The sequence below is a fragment of the Talpa occidentalis genome, unplaced genomic scaffold (genome assembly GCF_014898055.3).
Source record: "Talpa occidentalis isolate TD23 unplaced genomic scaffold, MPIMG_talOcc4v2.1 talOcc4.16, whole genome shotgun sequence".
NCBI classification, from domain to species: domain Eukaryota; kingdom Metazoa; phylum Chordata; class Mammalia; order Eulipotyphla; family Talpidae; genus Talpa; species Talpa occidentalis.
Genome location: NW_023601653.1, coordinates 51,075,575 through 51,090,877, shown reverse-complemented (window position 1 = coordinate 51,090,877; position 15,303 = coordinate 51,075,575). Strand labels below are relative to the sequence as shown.

Sequence of the window (15,303 nt, the reverse complement as noted above, 5' to 3'; positions counted from 1 at the left end):
CCCACCCTCTTTACTCTCAGACCCTTAGGGCAAACTCCTGATGAGAGTGCTGCTCCCCTCTGTGAAGTAGTTAAGCCATCTGAGAGGCAAGTGACAGCTATCTGGGGCATCCACTCCTAGGAAACAAGGAGCCCCAGCACCCCTGCACCTGCCTGCTAGCAAGTGAGCTCATATCCAGCCCCAGAGCAGTCTGCATGGACCACCTGTGCTGGCAGTGTAGCCATCTGGACATGCCGCCCACATCCTAGCCAGCTGGTCAAAGCCAAGGCTGAGCCCACAGCACTGTCCACTCAGCTCATCATGGTCCAGGGCCACCGCCAAGCCCCACCAATGCACCCCAGTTTGGCTGAGCTGCCAGTCACACATGGTACTGCCGGCCACAACAGCCACATGGGTGTAGTCCACAAAGCGGACACACAGTTGAGAGATGACTAGGGACTCTTGGGGGAGGGTGGACTGTGTCCTTAGACTTACTGAGTTAAAACCAAGTGCATAAAACCACACCCTCAGAACTAAGATAGGTAGCAATGGATTTCGATAGCTTGTATATTCCTTTCGCAATGATACATATTTCCCTCTACCAATCTATGCAGGGATTTCTCCCACAAAGCAATCCTGAGTCTGTAACAACATCCCAGTGTGCTATGCTTTCCATGCTTTCCCTTTTAAAATCTGATTCTGTTGTAAACAGACATTGCTAAAACATTACCTGAGAAAGTGGAGCATAAATCACATGGGAGAGGTCCAGAAAATGATGCCTTGTGTGCCCCTTAGAAACACATCCTGGAGTCCCCAGGGGCAGGCAGAGCAGCCACTACCACAGGCAGTTCAGCTAGCCCGGGGCCACACCTCTAGCATTAGCTGCCCTATGACACTGGGGAGCTCAGCATTGTTAAAACGACCATTTTACCTAAAGCAATATACCAAGTCAATGTAATCTCCATTAAGACCCCAGGGGTATTCTTCACAGGAACAACAAAAAGTCCTGAAATTAGTAAGGAATCAAAAAAGAACTTGAATAACCAAAACAATCCTGGGGAAAAAAAAAAAAAAAACAAAAGTAGAGATATGCTCCCTGACTTCAAACTAGATGATAAAGTATGGTATTAGAATAAAATTAGGCACATAGATCAATAGAAAAGAATTAACAGAGGAGAAATAAACAAATACACACATAGAAAATTTATGACAGAAGAAACAAGTATATAAATGGAGAAAATTGTCTTGTCAATAAATGGTGCTGGGAAAACTGGACAGTCACACACACAGAATGAAATGAGAGCATTGTCTTATACTACATACAAAAATTAAAGTCGAGGGCCTCCTTGGTGGCGCAGCGGTTGAGCGCTGGGTTGCGAGGTTGCTCGCAGCCTCTGCAGCGCCAGTTCGATCCCCGGCTGCTCCCCGGCCACTGGAGGAGGGTCCCACATGGCGCGCAGACCTCTCCTGCCGCCCGCTGCTCCCCTCAGCAGTGTACTTCTGTCCTTCTGCCTGCTCTGCTCCCCGCTCTGGCTCTGGTGAGTTCTCTCACCCTCCCGTGCTTCTGACTGTACCCAGTGCTTGTATGTATGTATGTATCAATTAATCAATCACTCAATCAATAAATCTTAAAAAAAAAAACTGTTAAAAAAAATTAAAGTCGAGTGGATTAAAGACTTGAATATAAGTTCCAAACCCATAAAATATATATAAGAAAACATATCTAATAAGCTCCTTAACAAAGGAGAATATAAACAAATGGGGCTAAACCATTTGTACAAAAAAAAAAAAAAAAACTTCTGTGCAGCAAAATAAACCAATTGAATGAAAAGGAGGCAACTGAAAGGGAGAATGTATTTGTATCAGATAAGGGGTTAGCACCAAAATACATCATCAGCTCATAAAAACAACAAAAAAAACCTCATTAAAAAATGGGCAGAGAATCTAAACAGGCATGTCATCAAAGAAGACATTCAATGGACACATGAAACCATATTCCTCATTGCTTGCCATTAGGGCTGACTGAAACCATGATGAGACTTCACCACACACCTGCTAGAATGTTACCATCCAAAAGGAAAGAAATAGTGCAGTGAAGATGTGGAGAAAAACGAATCCTATGCACTGCACGTGGCAGTGTAAATTGGTGCAAGCACTGTAGAAAAGAGCCTGGCATGTCTTCAAAAAGTTAAAAATAGAAGAACCACATGATCCAGCAATTTTACTTCTAATCCTAACCCTAACCCTAACCCTAACCCTAATGTGAAAAGCTCTGTGCACCTCTTTGTTCACTGCAGCAGCATTAGCAGCAATAGCCAAGTTATGGAAACAATCCAAGTGCCTTTCGGCAGAAGACTAGAAAAAGACGATGTGCTATATACATAATGGAATGCTACTCAGCTATTTTTTAAAAAAAATATTGCCATTTGCGACACCATGGATGAACCCTGAGGTATGATGCTAAATGAAATAAATCAGTAGACAAATACCGTATCATGTAATTCCTTTGTGCATTAAAAATATAAGCTATAGAGAGCAGAATGGCAGTTCCCAGAGGGAAAAGAGGTTGTGGGGCCGGGGGAACTGGTAGAGGGGTTTCAGTTGGCTGGTGGTGGGGTTGGTGTGAACATAGATGTTTAGGTGTGAAGCTGTGCCCAACCAGTATTAACTGAAAAAAAAAAGCCTACCAGTTAGTGCAACCTGTTGGCATTTTAGAACACATTTCAAAGTTAGAGGATCATAAATACCACAGAAATAATACCTTTTGGGTGTCATGTAACCAGGTCCAGTGCTTGGTTACATGATCTGAATTTTGCCCAGCTTTCGTTTTGAAATAATTTTTCACAAAGCATGAAAAATAAAAATCATTCTAGTTCCTCCCTCTTCATGTATTATTTTAGTATCTGAGAACACTCACCACAGATGAAGCAAGTTGTCTTTAGAATTTCTTCTTTCTTCTGTTTTTCACTTCTGAGATCAGCAAAAGTATCAATGATAACACCAAAAATCAAGTTGAGGACGATAATGATAACAATGAAATAAAATAGAAGGTCATATACCACTCGGGCTGCAAACAAGGGCTCCTGAAATAAAAAATTAAAAGATGTAAATATATACACACATTCACATTTTAAAGGCATGTTGGTTTTGGATATTGCCCAGCATACAGAATAGTCAACAGCTAAATGAATATAAATACACTACTCCAATTAGTCAATAGCTAAATGAATATAAACAGACTACTCCAAATTGGAGGGGGAAAAAAACATTTTCTCTTTATTTTTATAGTTGTGAGAACAACTTCCCCACCTGTCCAAGAGCCCCTCCCCTGCTCTTGGATATGCCCTATCTCTCCCCCTGCCATGTTTTATTAACAATCATTTTATCACGTAAACCACTAAATCAATCTTAGGGCAGTGGGACGCTCTCCCAGAGGCTGCACAGAAGGCAGGCAAATGCCAAATCTAAAAGTCAGCAGTTAGACAGCTGAAGAGGGCTATGATCAGTCAGTTTCTGCAACAGGTGTTCTTGGACCAACAGGGTCAAGTACAAAAGCTCAAGCTCATTTCTATTTGACCAACAGTTTTAAAACATAAATGTCCAGCCATTTCACAGATGAAGAAACAGTAAGTGAACTGAGAATGTGATACCGTGGAAGAATGGACATTTTTTTCAAGCTCCCAGCCTGGCATTCAAGAACTTGTAATTAATGGGAAACTTTTCAGCTTTGTCATTTTAATATATGAAGTCTGTTAGATTGTGTTCAAGCTTTATATTCATCAGGGATAAAGAATGGTGTCTATTCCTTTCTAGAGGCAAAGGGCTCACCTTGGCTGAGGAACCTGACAGACAAGCAGCAGCCCAGCTTCTGTTATTATATAACAATCAACTCCTGAAGGTTGGTAGCCACGATTTTGTGGCTGGAATACAGCACACAGTTCCAATCTGGAAATTTTTCATCATCTTACTATTTTACACAGGAATTGAGTGTATTTGCTATGTCAATATAATCCCCATATACAATTAATTGGTTTTAATGGTGCCTGTTCTTACTTTGAAAGCAAATGACACACCATAGCACCCTGAAAACCAAAGCCACAGTGCACAAGCTATTAAGAAAGGTTGAAAGACTGATCAAGGGCTTCTTGAAAATATACTTCTCCAGCTTACGTCTTTCGATGGTCTCCTGAGCACGTCGCCCACGCCGCCCCCGTTCCTGAGACCCTGGTTCAGGACGGTGACAATGCACATGAGAAGGGTGTCACAGGTCCTCTCAATGCCGTCTTCATACTCTCCATCTGCTGCAAGGACAGACAGATTAAACAGTGCTGCAAATGCACGTTCAAAAATATACTACTAGCTGCTTCCAAAGATCATTTTCTTTGTCACTGTGTCATGATGCGATTTTTTTTTTAAATAATAAATTTTATTTTTATATTCCCCATACAATTGCAACCCCCCCCATTTTGATCCCAATCCCTCCCCTTCCGCCCCCCAGCCCCCAAAAAGTGTCTCTGGTTCATAGTTTTTCGTTGATTTTGATTTTCACTTTCTTATAGTTATTCATTTTCCTGGTCCCTTATTTAAGTTTTCTAGATTCCTGCTATGAGTGAGACCATCCGGTATTTTTCTTTTTCTTTCTAGCTTATTTCGCTGAGCATGATGCGATTTTTTAAAATATTTTATTTTATATAATTCTGACATCATTTTTCATTTTTGCACAATATATGCATTTTCATTTTGGTTATATTCCCCATACAATTGCATGCCCCCTTATTTTGACCCTAATCCTTCCTCTCCTCCCCCACCCCTGTGTGTCTCTGGTTTATAGTTGCTTGTTGATTTTGATTTTTTTCTTTATTATAGTCTTTTTCCTGGTCCCTTATTTAGGTTTTCTAAATTCCTGCTATGAGTGAGACCATCTGGCATTTTTCTTTTTCTTTCTGGATCATTTCGCTGAGCATGATCCCTTCCAGCTCTATCCATGTTGCTGCAAATGGCATGAATTTATCGTTTTTGATTGCTGAGTAATATTCCATTGTGTATATGTACCACATCTTCTTTATCCAATCATCTATTTTTTGGGCATTTGGTTTGTTTCCATAGCTTAGCTATTGTAAATAGTGCTGCTATAAACATAGGGGTGCAGGTGCCCTTTTGAATTAATGTTTCTGTGTCATTTGGGTAAATACCTAGGAGTGGAATTGCTGGATCATATGGAAGCTCTATCTTTAGTAGGTTGAGGAATCTCCACATAGCTCTCCATAGTGGTTGGACCAGTTTGCACTCCCACCAGCAGTGCAGTTGAGTTCCTTTTTCTCCACATCCTCACCAACATTTGTTGTCACTAGTTTTTTTAATATGTGCCATTCTCACTGGTGTAAGATGGTATCTCATTGTAGTTTTGATTTGCATTTCCCTGATTACAAGTGACGTAAAACCACAGATTTATGGTCAACTAATCTTTGACAAAGGAGCAAAGAATATGCACTGGAGCAAAGAAAGTTTGTTCAATAAATGGTGCTGGGAAAACTGGGTCACTACATGCAAAAGAATGAAGCTTGACTACTACCTCACACCATGCACAAAAACCAACTCAAAATGGATTAAAGAAGTAGACATAAGACCTGAAGCCATAAAATATATAGAAGGAAATATAGGCGAGACACTACATGACATGCACCTCAAAGACATCTTTATAGACACATCACCCAAAGTAGTGATAGTGAAGCAAAGATAAACAGCTGGGACTACATCAAATTAAAGAGTTTCTGCACAGCAAAAGAAACAATAACCAAAACAAAGAGAAACCCCACCGAATGGGAGAAAATTTTTGCACACAACACTAATGATAAAGGACTGATCACAAAAATCTACAAAGAGCTTATGAGACTCAACAAAAACAAAGAAAATAATCCAGCCAAAAAATGGGCAGAAGAGCTAAAAAAAAAACTTCTCCAAAGAGGAAATGCAAATGGCCAACATATACATGATGTGATTTTTTGAAGTCACATGTCATCAGTTTTGGAGATGCCGGCACATGACTGACTCAGATGGTTGAAGCTACAGGTATAACATCCTGAATGATTTCTCCACTGGAGGTGGAAACCACAGCTCTTGAAAAGGGCAGCGTATAGAAAGCCAGTAGGGGGCTGCCTCCTGGCGGTGTGGGGAGACTGGGGTGAAGCCTTCTGGAAACACCATCAGCTCACTAGGAAGCAAAGGGGCTTCAGGGCAAAGAATGTGCACAGGGAGCTGGAGGGACCTACTTCAAATTCTACCCTGTCCCAGCACTGGGACCTGGGCAGTGACAGTCTCAATGCCCTCATCTGTAAAATGGAGGAGGGGACTATTTAAGGATTAAACCCTTCAGAGGATTTAAGACAAATGTCAAACACTTTGCAAGGAGATTAGTGGAGCCAGAATAGGTACTTAGTGATGTGGACTGATTGTTCATTCACTTGGTTAAGTGGCTGCTAAGCCTTCTTAGTGGCCAGCATGGAGCCACAGATAAGCATCATGTTTTCATGTGAAAAAGTGGTGCGAATGTATTTCTTGGAAATTATTTAGAAATAAATGGGGAGAGAGCATAAGCCATAACATGACAGTAACCTCCCTAATCTCATCTTGTTTAAAGGTCCAGTCACCAAATGTGGTATTATTTCCCCAGTCAATTAAAATGGTGAGAAGTTCATGCTACATTGGATATGAGAGCCAGGATTGTACTTTTGCTGTTGCAAAGTCGAAGGACAGCTGGGGCGCTGAATTTTGGAGTTGGATACCCACAGTCTTCATGTCAAGAAGTAACTGTTAAAACCACCACACCCAAAGGGGAAAAGGAAAGGGTCCATCTGGGTTGTCTACACCACCCATGACAGGCAGCTTGTGGTACTTTGTTATGAAAAGGCTGATTTCCTCTCCTGACCTGATTTGGTTATCACATGGCTGAGGGGTCCCAGTATTTTCACTTTATTCTGAGCTGCTTTTGTGTGAAACACGTGGGGAGACACTCCAGACCAGGCACGAAGACAGCTGGGCAATCACAAAATGCAGCAACGATGAGACCAGCAGACTGAGCCCCAAGGCACATCTGGAGTTGGAAAGTAGAAGTAAAACAGCTTTCGGAGGAAGGAGAAATGGGGAAGAGGTGAGGCTGGTGGGGGCTGCAGCAAGGAGGCAAGGAAGCAGAGAAGGCAGTGAGGAAGCTCAATCTGTCACAAACTGGGGTGCCAATGATGCTGGTGAGTTCTATGGGGGTGACCCGGCAGAATGGGAAGAAAAACAGAAATGTGTAAGAGAGTTAAAGGAAAATGAAAAGAGACACATGGTACTCTAGTAATGAAGTTATGGGGACTATGTCTCTATGCTACTGTGCCCGTCAGACTTTCAATCAAGCCATTTTCTATTTAGTGGTAGGATCTACATTTATTGGTTAATCAGCAGCTACCTAAGTGTATCACACAAATGTTTACAAATACTTACTATTGATAGTTTTATAGTCCTTGACATATGGAAACAACCTGAGTCCACTGATGGATGAAAATGTGGTGTGCACGCACACACACTCACACACACACACACACACAACCAGTCCGCCTTTAAAAAGAAAATCTGGCCATTTGCAACATGGAGGATACTATGCCAAGTGAATAAAAGACAAATGCTCTTTGATCTCACTAAAATATAGACTCTAAAAACAACAAAATGCCCTCATAGATACAGAAAACAGACACTGGATGCAGGAGGCAAAATAGGTGAAGGAAATTAAATAGTACAAATTTCCAGTTACAAGTAAGTCCTGGGATGCCATGCACAGCATGATGACTATAGTTAATACCACATTGAGCCCTTGAAAGGTGCTAAGGGAATAGATCTTTAAAGTTCTTATCAAAAAACATTTTAATCTGTGTGGTGATGAATGCTAACTGCTGTAGACATCTTTGAGCAACATACACAAATATTAAATCCTTATGTTGTACTCCTGAAACCAACACAATGCTGTATGTATGTCAACCATGCTTCAATTTGAAAGGAAAAAAAAAAGCAACTTTGTAGCTCAAGGTTTCCCAGCACACAGAATCTATGGCTAAGTGTTTCCATCTCTTGTCAAGTAGTCAGAAATGATGGTGTTTGTTCTTTACACAGTAACCTAATAAAGCCCACACACCATTCGTGTGACTAGCCATTGCAAAAGAAAACAGACTGGGTACAAATACAGAATGAGAAGCCTGGCTTTCTGTGTGGCCTGCACCCAGGGAGAATACCCAGGCCAGGCTAAGGGTAGCAACTGTCCGCCAACCTGCTCCATAACCATCAGTGCAGACCGCGCCACTTGTGTAGAGTAACCTCTACGAGCTAGGTGATTAGGTGCCACCTTTGCCACGTGGATCCACTTAAATATGCTAATCAAGAGCCCAGTCCTTTAGGCTGAAAGCCAGCCCTGAATCATAGTAAATTCACGTGAGGAAATGCCTTGTGGGCACCTGTCACTGCGACCAGCTGGACTTTGCCACACCAAACTGGCCTTGTACCATGACACTGCCAGCCCTGCGCCAGGTGCTAGGAAAACAGGTGGGAAGCTTAAAGTGCGCAGCCCCTAGGAAACCGGAGGCCTCCAGGAAAGGTGGGTCAGCAGGTGGGCAGAGGCAGGGTACTGAGGAGACAGATGAATGAGACTTTCTTGGGCTGGCGCCTTAGGGGTGGCATCCTGACGGGGCTGGCTGAATGTGGAAAGGGGCATGCCTGGCCAGCAAAATCAGCAAAGCAAGATACTTCAGGCAGATAAAATGAACCGAGCCAAGGCCAAGAGGCATGAACATGTATCAGATGCTTGGGGAACTATGGGTGGCAGGGCCGGTGGTATGTGTGCAAAGAGTGGGGCTCATGAGAAGGGGCGCAGGCACCCCCCAAGCTGAAGAATTTCAACTTTATCCTGAGAGTTAGAGATCCACTGGAGAACTCTAAGCAGGGGCAAGGAGGTTGACTCTTTAGTGGGTGAAATGGGATGAGACAAAACATGTTGCTAAAATAACACAAATTAACATGATGAACATCACTGGAGAGAGAACCGCCAATGCTGTGGCTAAGAAAGTACCACCCCACAATTAATGTAGACTCTGGGCTCACCTTTTATATTCAAGGGACTAAGACGGGAGCAGAGGCATTTATATCGCACAGGCAGAGGAGCCAGAGGGAGAACAGCAAATAAACCAGTCTGTAAGGAGTGGAAGACAGAGCTGGGAGATAAACAGGGGACTCTTTGTGAGGCTCCAGGGAGATTGGGTTTTGTTTGGCAGGCAATGGGGCATGGTAGAAATCTTGGGTAGGGGGTAGAGGAGGAAATATTCAAAGCAGTGATTTCTGACAAGTATCTTGTGGTGATATATGGGGTGAACTGAAGAGGAGAAAATGACCAGGGGTAGAAAGACCACTTAGGAGACCATGGCCATAATTCAGGCATGATGTGCTACGAGCCTCAACAGGGTAACAATGGCCGGGAGATGGGGCAGGATGGATGATCAGGAGCTAACGGGACTCTAGGCAGGAGGGAGAAGGCAGCATTAAAGAGCATGCAAAAGGGTCCAGTCAGAGGTGACTTGGGAAGGACCTGTCAGACCAATGAAACAGATAATTTTTTTAATTTTTTTGTATTAGGACTGGAGTGTAGGCCAGAGGTGTGGGGGGTGAGAGGATTCACCAGAGACAGAGTTGCCACCCAGAGAGGCAATCCAGAGCAGAACAGGCAGACTGACTGAAATACACTGCTGAGGGGAGCAGCCAGTGAGACAGAAGAGGTCTGCTGCACCATGTGGGTAGCTCCCTGGCTGGGGATTGAACTAAGGCCTGTAGTGGTGATAGCGCTGAGACTTAAGCCCCAGGCCACCAGGATGGCCCGGAACAGATAATTTAGAAGGAGAAACGGAATGTGGGGGATTTTGATGAAGACAGGAAGATAGCAAATAGTAAAAGAGAAGAAAGATGATGCAGAAATTGAAGGAGAGCATGTAGGTGAGTTGTTCTCCAGGAAAATCTGGGGATGCAAGGAAAGAGACTGGTGGGATATTTGGGGAGATAATGGAATGCAGAGGAAGTTTCAATTAGGACCTTGAGAGTATTTGTAAGAAGAGGAACAGATGGTAGCCAGGAAAGGATGTCAGACACAAGAACAATGGTCTAACTAATGATGGTGGGGTGGGGTGGTGGGGGAGGGCGGTAATGATAAAACAGAAGTAGTGATAATAAGAAGTGAGGGAGCATGGTTGTTTACATGCAAAAGGAAAGAATTAGTGAAGACAGAGCTTAATGTGGAGATATTTAAAAAGTAAATATACACATAGAAGGTACTTAGAACATTGCTAGACACATAATTGGGGGCAATAAATTCTAGGTATAAATAGCATTATTACTGATGGATAACTGTTAAATCTTATACAGAGTTCACATAATCAACAAATTCTAACCTAATTTAACAAGATGAGGTTAAGTTACCCTCATTTTCAGTTTAGTATTAGTATTTTTTCTTAACTTGTAATAGAAATAAATGTTTCATTTGAAAAGTCATAAAAATGCAAATTCTATTGGCTCTGAACTATCTCTCCCTGATCTAAGGTGTTCGTCTGTAAGATTTTTTTTTTTTTTAAATACTGGACATGCTTGAATAAGAGTATTTAAAAATGACATTTCTTTTGCTTTAAGAATTAAATTACTCATTTTTCATGGTTTCTATGGAAGCCACAGATAGCCATTGAGATATATTTGAAACTCTGAAACCGATGAAAAGCTCTTCTGTTTAGTCTTAGATTTTTCATTATAATCAATTTATGATGGAAATGTTGACGTAAATTTTTTTAACTAGCAAAAAAAAAATTTAAACACTGGGCACACAGCAGGAAACAAAATGTTGGGGTGCCATTAAGGATACAAGTTTCTAGCTCTTCACCAGTATTTTTTATTAAAGCATAATACTGAGCCATATTAAACTAGCATTACTCATAAATAGTAGACCTCAGTGAACTTCCTCTCTGTTCTGTACATTCAAATGATTTTTACTTCGAAAATAATGGTGGCTGTATCTTAGAAATTGCCTCCAAAAGGTTTACTTCTCTAGAAAATTAGTTTCTCGGGTTTGCTTTTTTTCTTTTTCTTTTCTTTTTTTTTTTTAACACGGATAGGGTGTCAGGGAGGTCTGCAGCAAAATGAAATAAAAGTGCTTTCTTCCCCCAACACAGCTGGCTGCTGGTGTGTGCGGTTTCTCAGCTCGGACAATGACCAGCCTGCATCCGCCAGGCCGCTCTGCCTCTACAACACCACAAAGGCTGCTTATTCTGCCTCTGTGTGAGCCGAGCCTTTGTCACACAGACCTGCTGTCCACCAGGTAGCAAGCCAGGCTGTCAGGGATGCACATGGGGGTCTGCAAATTAAAATTTAATCCGGGTCTGAGACACAGACAGTTATTTTTAAATCCGAGTCACCCATGCGGCACAACAAACACTAGGTCCCACTCTCACTCTGAGGTTTCCAGTTAAATTTATGGGACCAAAGGATAAAGGTGGCGAGGGCGAGAAGATTAAATCCGTGGAATTTTCAATTAGATCAATATGATCACTTGTGATGTTGAATGCAAAAAGGGCACAGATATGCCTGCATTCTTACAGACTGACTTAGGAAAGGCCATAATTGTGAGACGCTGTCGCCACCACCTCCGCCCTGGCTCCCGCGGCGTCCCTGTCATACAGGCATTGCTGAGGCCCCTCCGCCTCCCGACGCAGGGAGCTGTCCCTGCCAGAGCCTGGCCGCCTCTCTCGCCAAAGCCCAGCTCAGATGGAGCCTGCAAGAATGATTTGCCCCAGGGAATATGCCTGGGAGGACTGTCCCCATCTACCCAAAGAGGAAAGGGAGGCATGATCTTTGAGTGATGTATTCTATGAATAATAGGCTTCGCTCATGTGTGGAATATAGGGAAACAAAACAAAGGATAGGATCAAAACCAAACTAATAACCAACTCTAGAAATCTAACTGTAGACTTGGAGGTTCCCAGAGGGGGAGAGGAGAAAAGAGAGGGGGGTGTAGAGAGAGGGGGCTCAACGGTGCGTGGAGGCCATGGGTGCTTGGCGGGGTGGTGCATGTCGTCACATACATCTGCAGAGGTGACTCCTGTGCCTCTGAGTCATGTACAGTGTCATTAACCAAGCTTACCACAATAAAAATAAACAGTTAACCTTCAAAAAAGATAGTGTGTCGTGATTCTAAATTCTACCAGGTAAGACAGCACCACTCACCTTCTTGTCCTGGAGTGTTCTATTAAGAGTCACTGCTCGGCTGGGGAATCAAAGGTCTTTAAACTGGAGGATGCACGCTATAGATGCTGGAAGCCACCAGCACAGTAAGGCTACAGGAGCTGGGGCGAGCGGGTCTGCTCTGTGTGAGCCCTGACTTTTACCATGAGGCGGGAGGAAAGCATCTTGGGGTGCTTTTGCCCACACTACTGGGAAGTTGGGATGGAACATACATGCACAGCCCATTCCCCCCAGGTCATCAGGCATGGGACACATGGTCAGGAGCGGGGAAGACCCATTTTCCCTCAAGCAAGAGTCAGTGTTTTAAGGGAAAATGCAATTGAGGGAGAAAGGTGCTGTCATCATGGCCCAGGAGTGCGTGTGGGAGTGGGGGGGCCTCATCCCTACACTGTGCTCACCTCTTTCTTCCCTCATCTTCCCTGAACTCTTGTCTTCTCCACCCCCCACCGCCAGAAACAACACAGACTAAGCCCATTTAACTTTATATATAAAACTTTTGAAATATTTAAAGACACACTCCCTAACTCTTTGCTGCTTCTGGAAACAGTTCGCTCATGCCTTCTACAGATTATTAAATTGCACACATGCCACAATTGAAAACTCCTGCCACATCCTGAGAACAGTTTAGAGTTTAAAACATTCTTTTTATCTGCATGGTTCCAATTGTTCCTTTGGAAGCAGGGAAAATATTCTCTTTTTCTCTGTCTCTCCTTCCCTTTTTCTCTGGGTAAGTCTTCTGAACCAAATCCAGGAAACTTATATAATGTTTCCAGGACACAGAGTTACAAAGTAGCCAGTCCTGGACCGGAACCAAGCCTCTGGAGATCCAAGCCCTGCGTTTCCAGAGTTAAAGACACTCTTGTTACCAGGGTCTCAGCATCCAAAGTGATGAGGTCTTTGAAGGCACGTGCCACAGGGCCGAACTGACTAACTTCTCACCAACACAGACAAACACAAAGGACAGGGTGGGGATACAAAGTGACAGCTATGGGACCCTTGCTGTGATTTCAGACTTTTGGGTTCCTTTACCCTCCATTTACCTATTTTAGAATTCCCAGAGAAACTCTAATATTAACCAAATAAACATCACTTCAGAAGTTATCAGGTCCACGTAGTCTGGGGGGGGCTACACACCTGAGTCTGGAGCAGGGATGGTGGGCGAGCAGTTCTCCTTCATACACGTGTCCATCACTGAAGTCAGCATCGTGGTAGGGACGCCGGGACTGCCTGAGAAGACAAAACCAGCACATGGCAGGAAGGCAGTGGGCCAAGGCAGGACGTGACAGAAGTTACGAAGGCGCTTGAATAACACTCACTGCTTCTGCCACTTTGCTGTGCCCAGAGTCTCCTGCTCACTTAGTACGGAACCCGAACACAGCTTTGCCTACTGAAGCAATTTTATAAATAGAGAAGAGGTTCCCAGGCCAACCCACTAAAAGCCTCATATACCTTCTTTAAGTGGTGGAGATAAAGTATTAATAACTCTGTAGGCCTCACCACCGTGTATCATGCAGCTACCAGGGCCAAATGCATTCCGGGTTCTGACTGGGACGCCAACACAGTTCACCCAGTGCAGGGGGCATCCCAGGCTCCAAGCCACAGGCCCTGTGGCTGAGGGAGATGCTGCAGGCGGTGTCAGTTCTGACTGTCAAGGATGGGGCCCCAGGAACAAGGCGTAAAAAACGCCTCCGGGAAACAAGTCTTCAGGCAAATCCCTCGTGGGAATCTTTCTTTTCTTCCCTGGTCCCTAAGGGTCCGCACACTTGGCAGTTCACCACCCAGTTCCCTGACCCAGTGTGAGACAGAATGTTAACCTTCCAATGTCACCATAAAAATGTTATAAAAATGTTGTTAGACCCTAATGCCCCAAAACAGATGAATGGATCATAAAGTTGTGGTACATGTACACAATGGAATACTACTCAGTGATTAAAAAGGACAAACTCATGCCATTAACAGCAACATGGATGGAGCTGGAAGGAGTTATGCTATTCCTTTTCATAAGGAAAAAGAGAAATACTGGAGGTTTCACTTACATGCAGAATATAGAGAAAGCACACAAAATTTCAAGAAAAAGACAAAACAAGCAACCTGACCATGGATCAGAGGCATACATCAGGGGAAGTGGGTGGGGGCAAAATCAGGGAGGGAAAAGCATAAGGGACTATGGTGATGGTTCATGGGTGAAAGGCTGGCGGGAGATCTATGGGGACTACCTGAGGGGAGAAGTCAATTACTGTACAAAAATGAACAATGATGTTAGAAAATAATAAAGATATAAAGTATAAGTTTATCTGGAGAAAAATGTTGTTAGAAACAAATATAAAGCAAAAGGGCTTATTCCTCTCACATCTGTTTTCTGCAAAGCACCATCACACACAGTCTTTAAGAAAGGACAGAGTCCTTCATCCTTACATGCAAGGGCCAGGGAACATGCTCAGTGCATTTCAAAGCATCCCCACATCATGTTCATCCCAGATTTTGGAGGAGCTAGGGTGGAAGTGGCAAATGAAGCCAGAGCTAGGACATGCGATGAGAGGCACCAGCCCTGGGAGTTCAAGGGCTGCCAACACAGGCTTCAGCTACACCCAGAGCCCTCCCCTCCAGCCCTCTAATGGGAATAAGCACAGGGCACCGGCAGGTCGTTGGTGAAGGAGAAGGGGGCTCTGAGTACCCCCGTTGGGCAGTGCACACATAGAAAAGTTATTGACTCTGTGCTGGACTCTGAGGGCCTAGATGTGAGGCTAGAAAACCCATGTCTGCTGGGAACACAGAGCGGGCACAGACATAACTGAACGGGCACATGGAGGAACAGATGACATGATGAGTGCATTAAAAGCATTAAAAGAGGAGAATTCTGAGAGAGAAATAAACAGAAAGCTTTTTGGAGAAGGATTCATATGGGAGAGATGTAGGATTTACACATAGGAAGATGAGCTAGCGAGGAGGAGGCCACTCCAGGAGCATCTGAGGACAAAGGCACAGACAAGGTAGATGAGGCCTGGGGGAGGACCCCAGCTTATAGGC

At 43.7% G+C, this 15,303-nt stretch overlaps 1 protein-coding gene across 2 annotated transcripts in view; it reads right to left on the bottom strand.

Annotated features, from left to right (window-relative positions):
• ITPR2 (inositol 1,4,5-trisphosphate receptor type 2) overlaps nucleotides 1–15,303 on the bottom strand; it is a 450,075-nt gene that overhangs the window by 65,870 nt on the left and 368,902 nt on the right. The window contains exons 52-54 of one of the 2 annotated variants that reach the window (XM_037514200.2): nucleotides 13,411–13,503; nucleotides 4,150–4,280; nucleotides 2,897–3,062 (exon numbers count right to left, since the gene is read on the bottom strand). In XM_037514200.2, the coding sequence (XP_037370097.1) occupies nucleotides 2,897–3,062; nucleotides 4,150–4,280; nucleotides 13,411–13,503 (390 nt within the window). The remainder of the gene's footprint in view (nucleotides 1–2,896; nucleotides 3,063–4,149; nucleotides 4,281–13,410; nucleotides 13,504–15,303) is intronic. The other variant, XM_054696343.1, reaches the window with a different exon arrangement.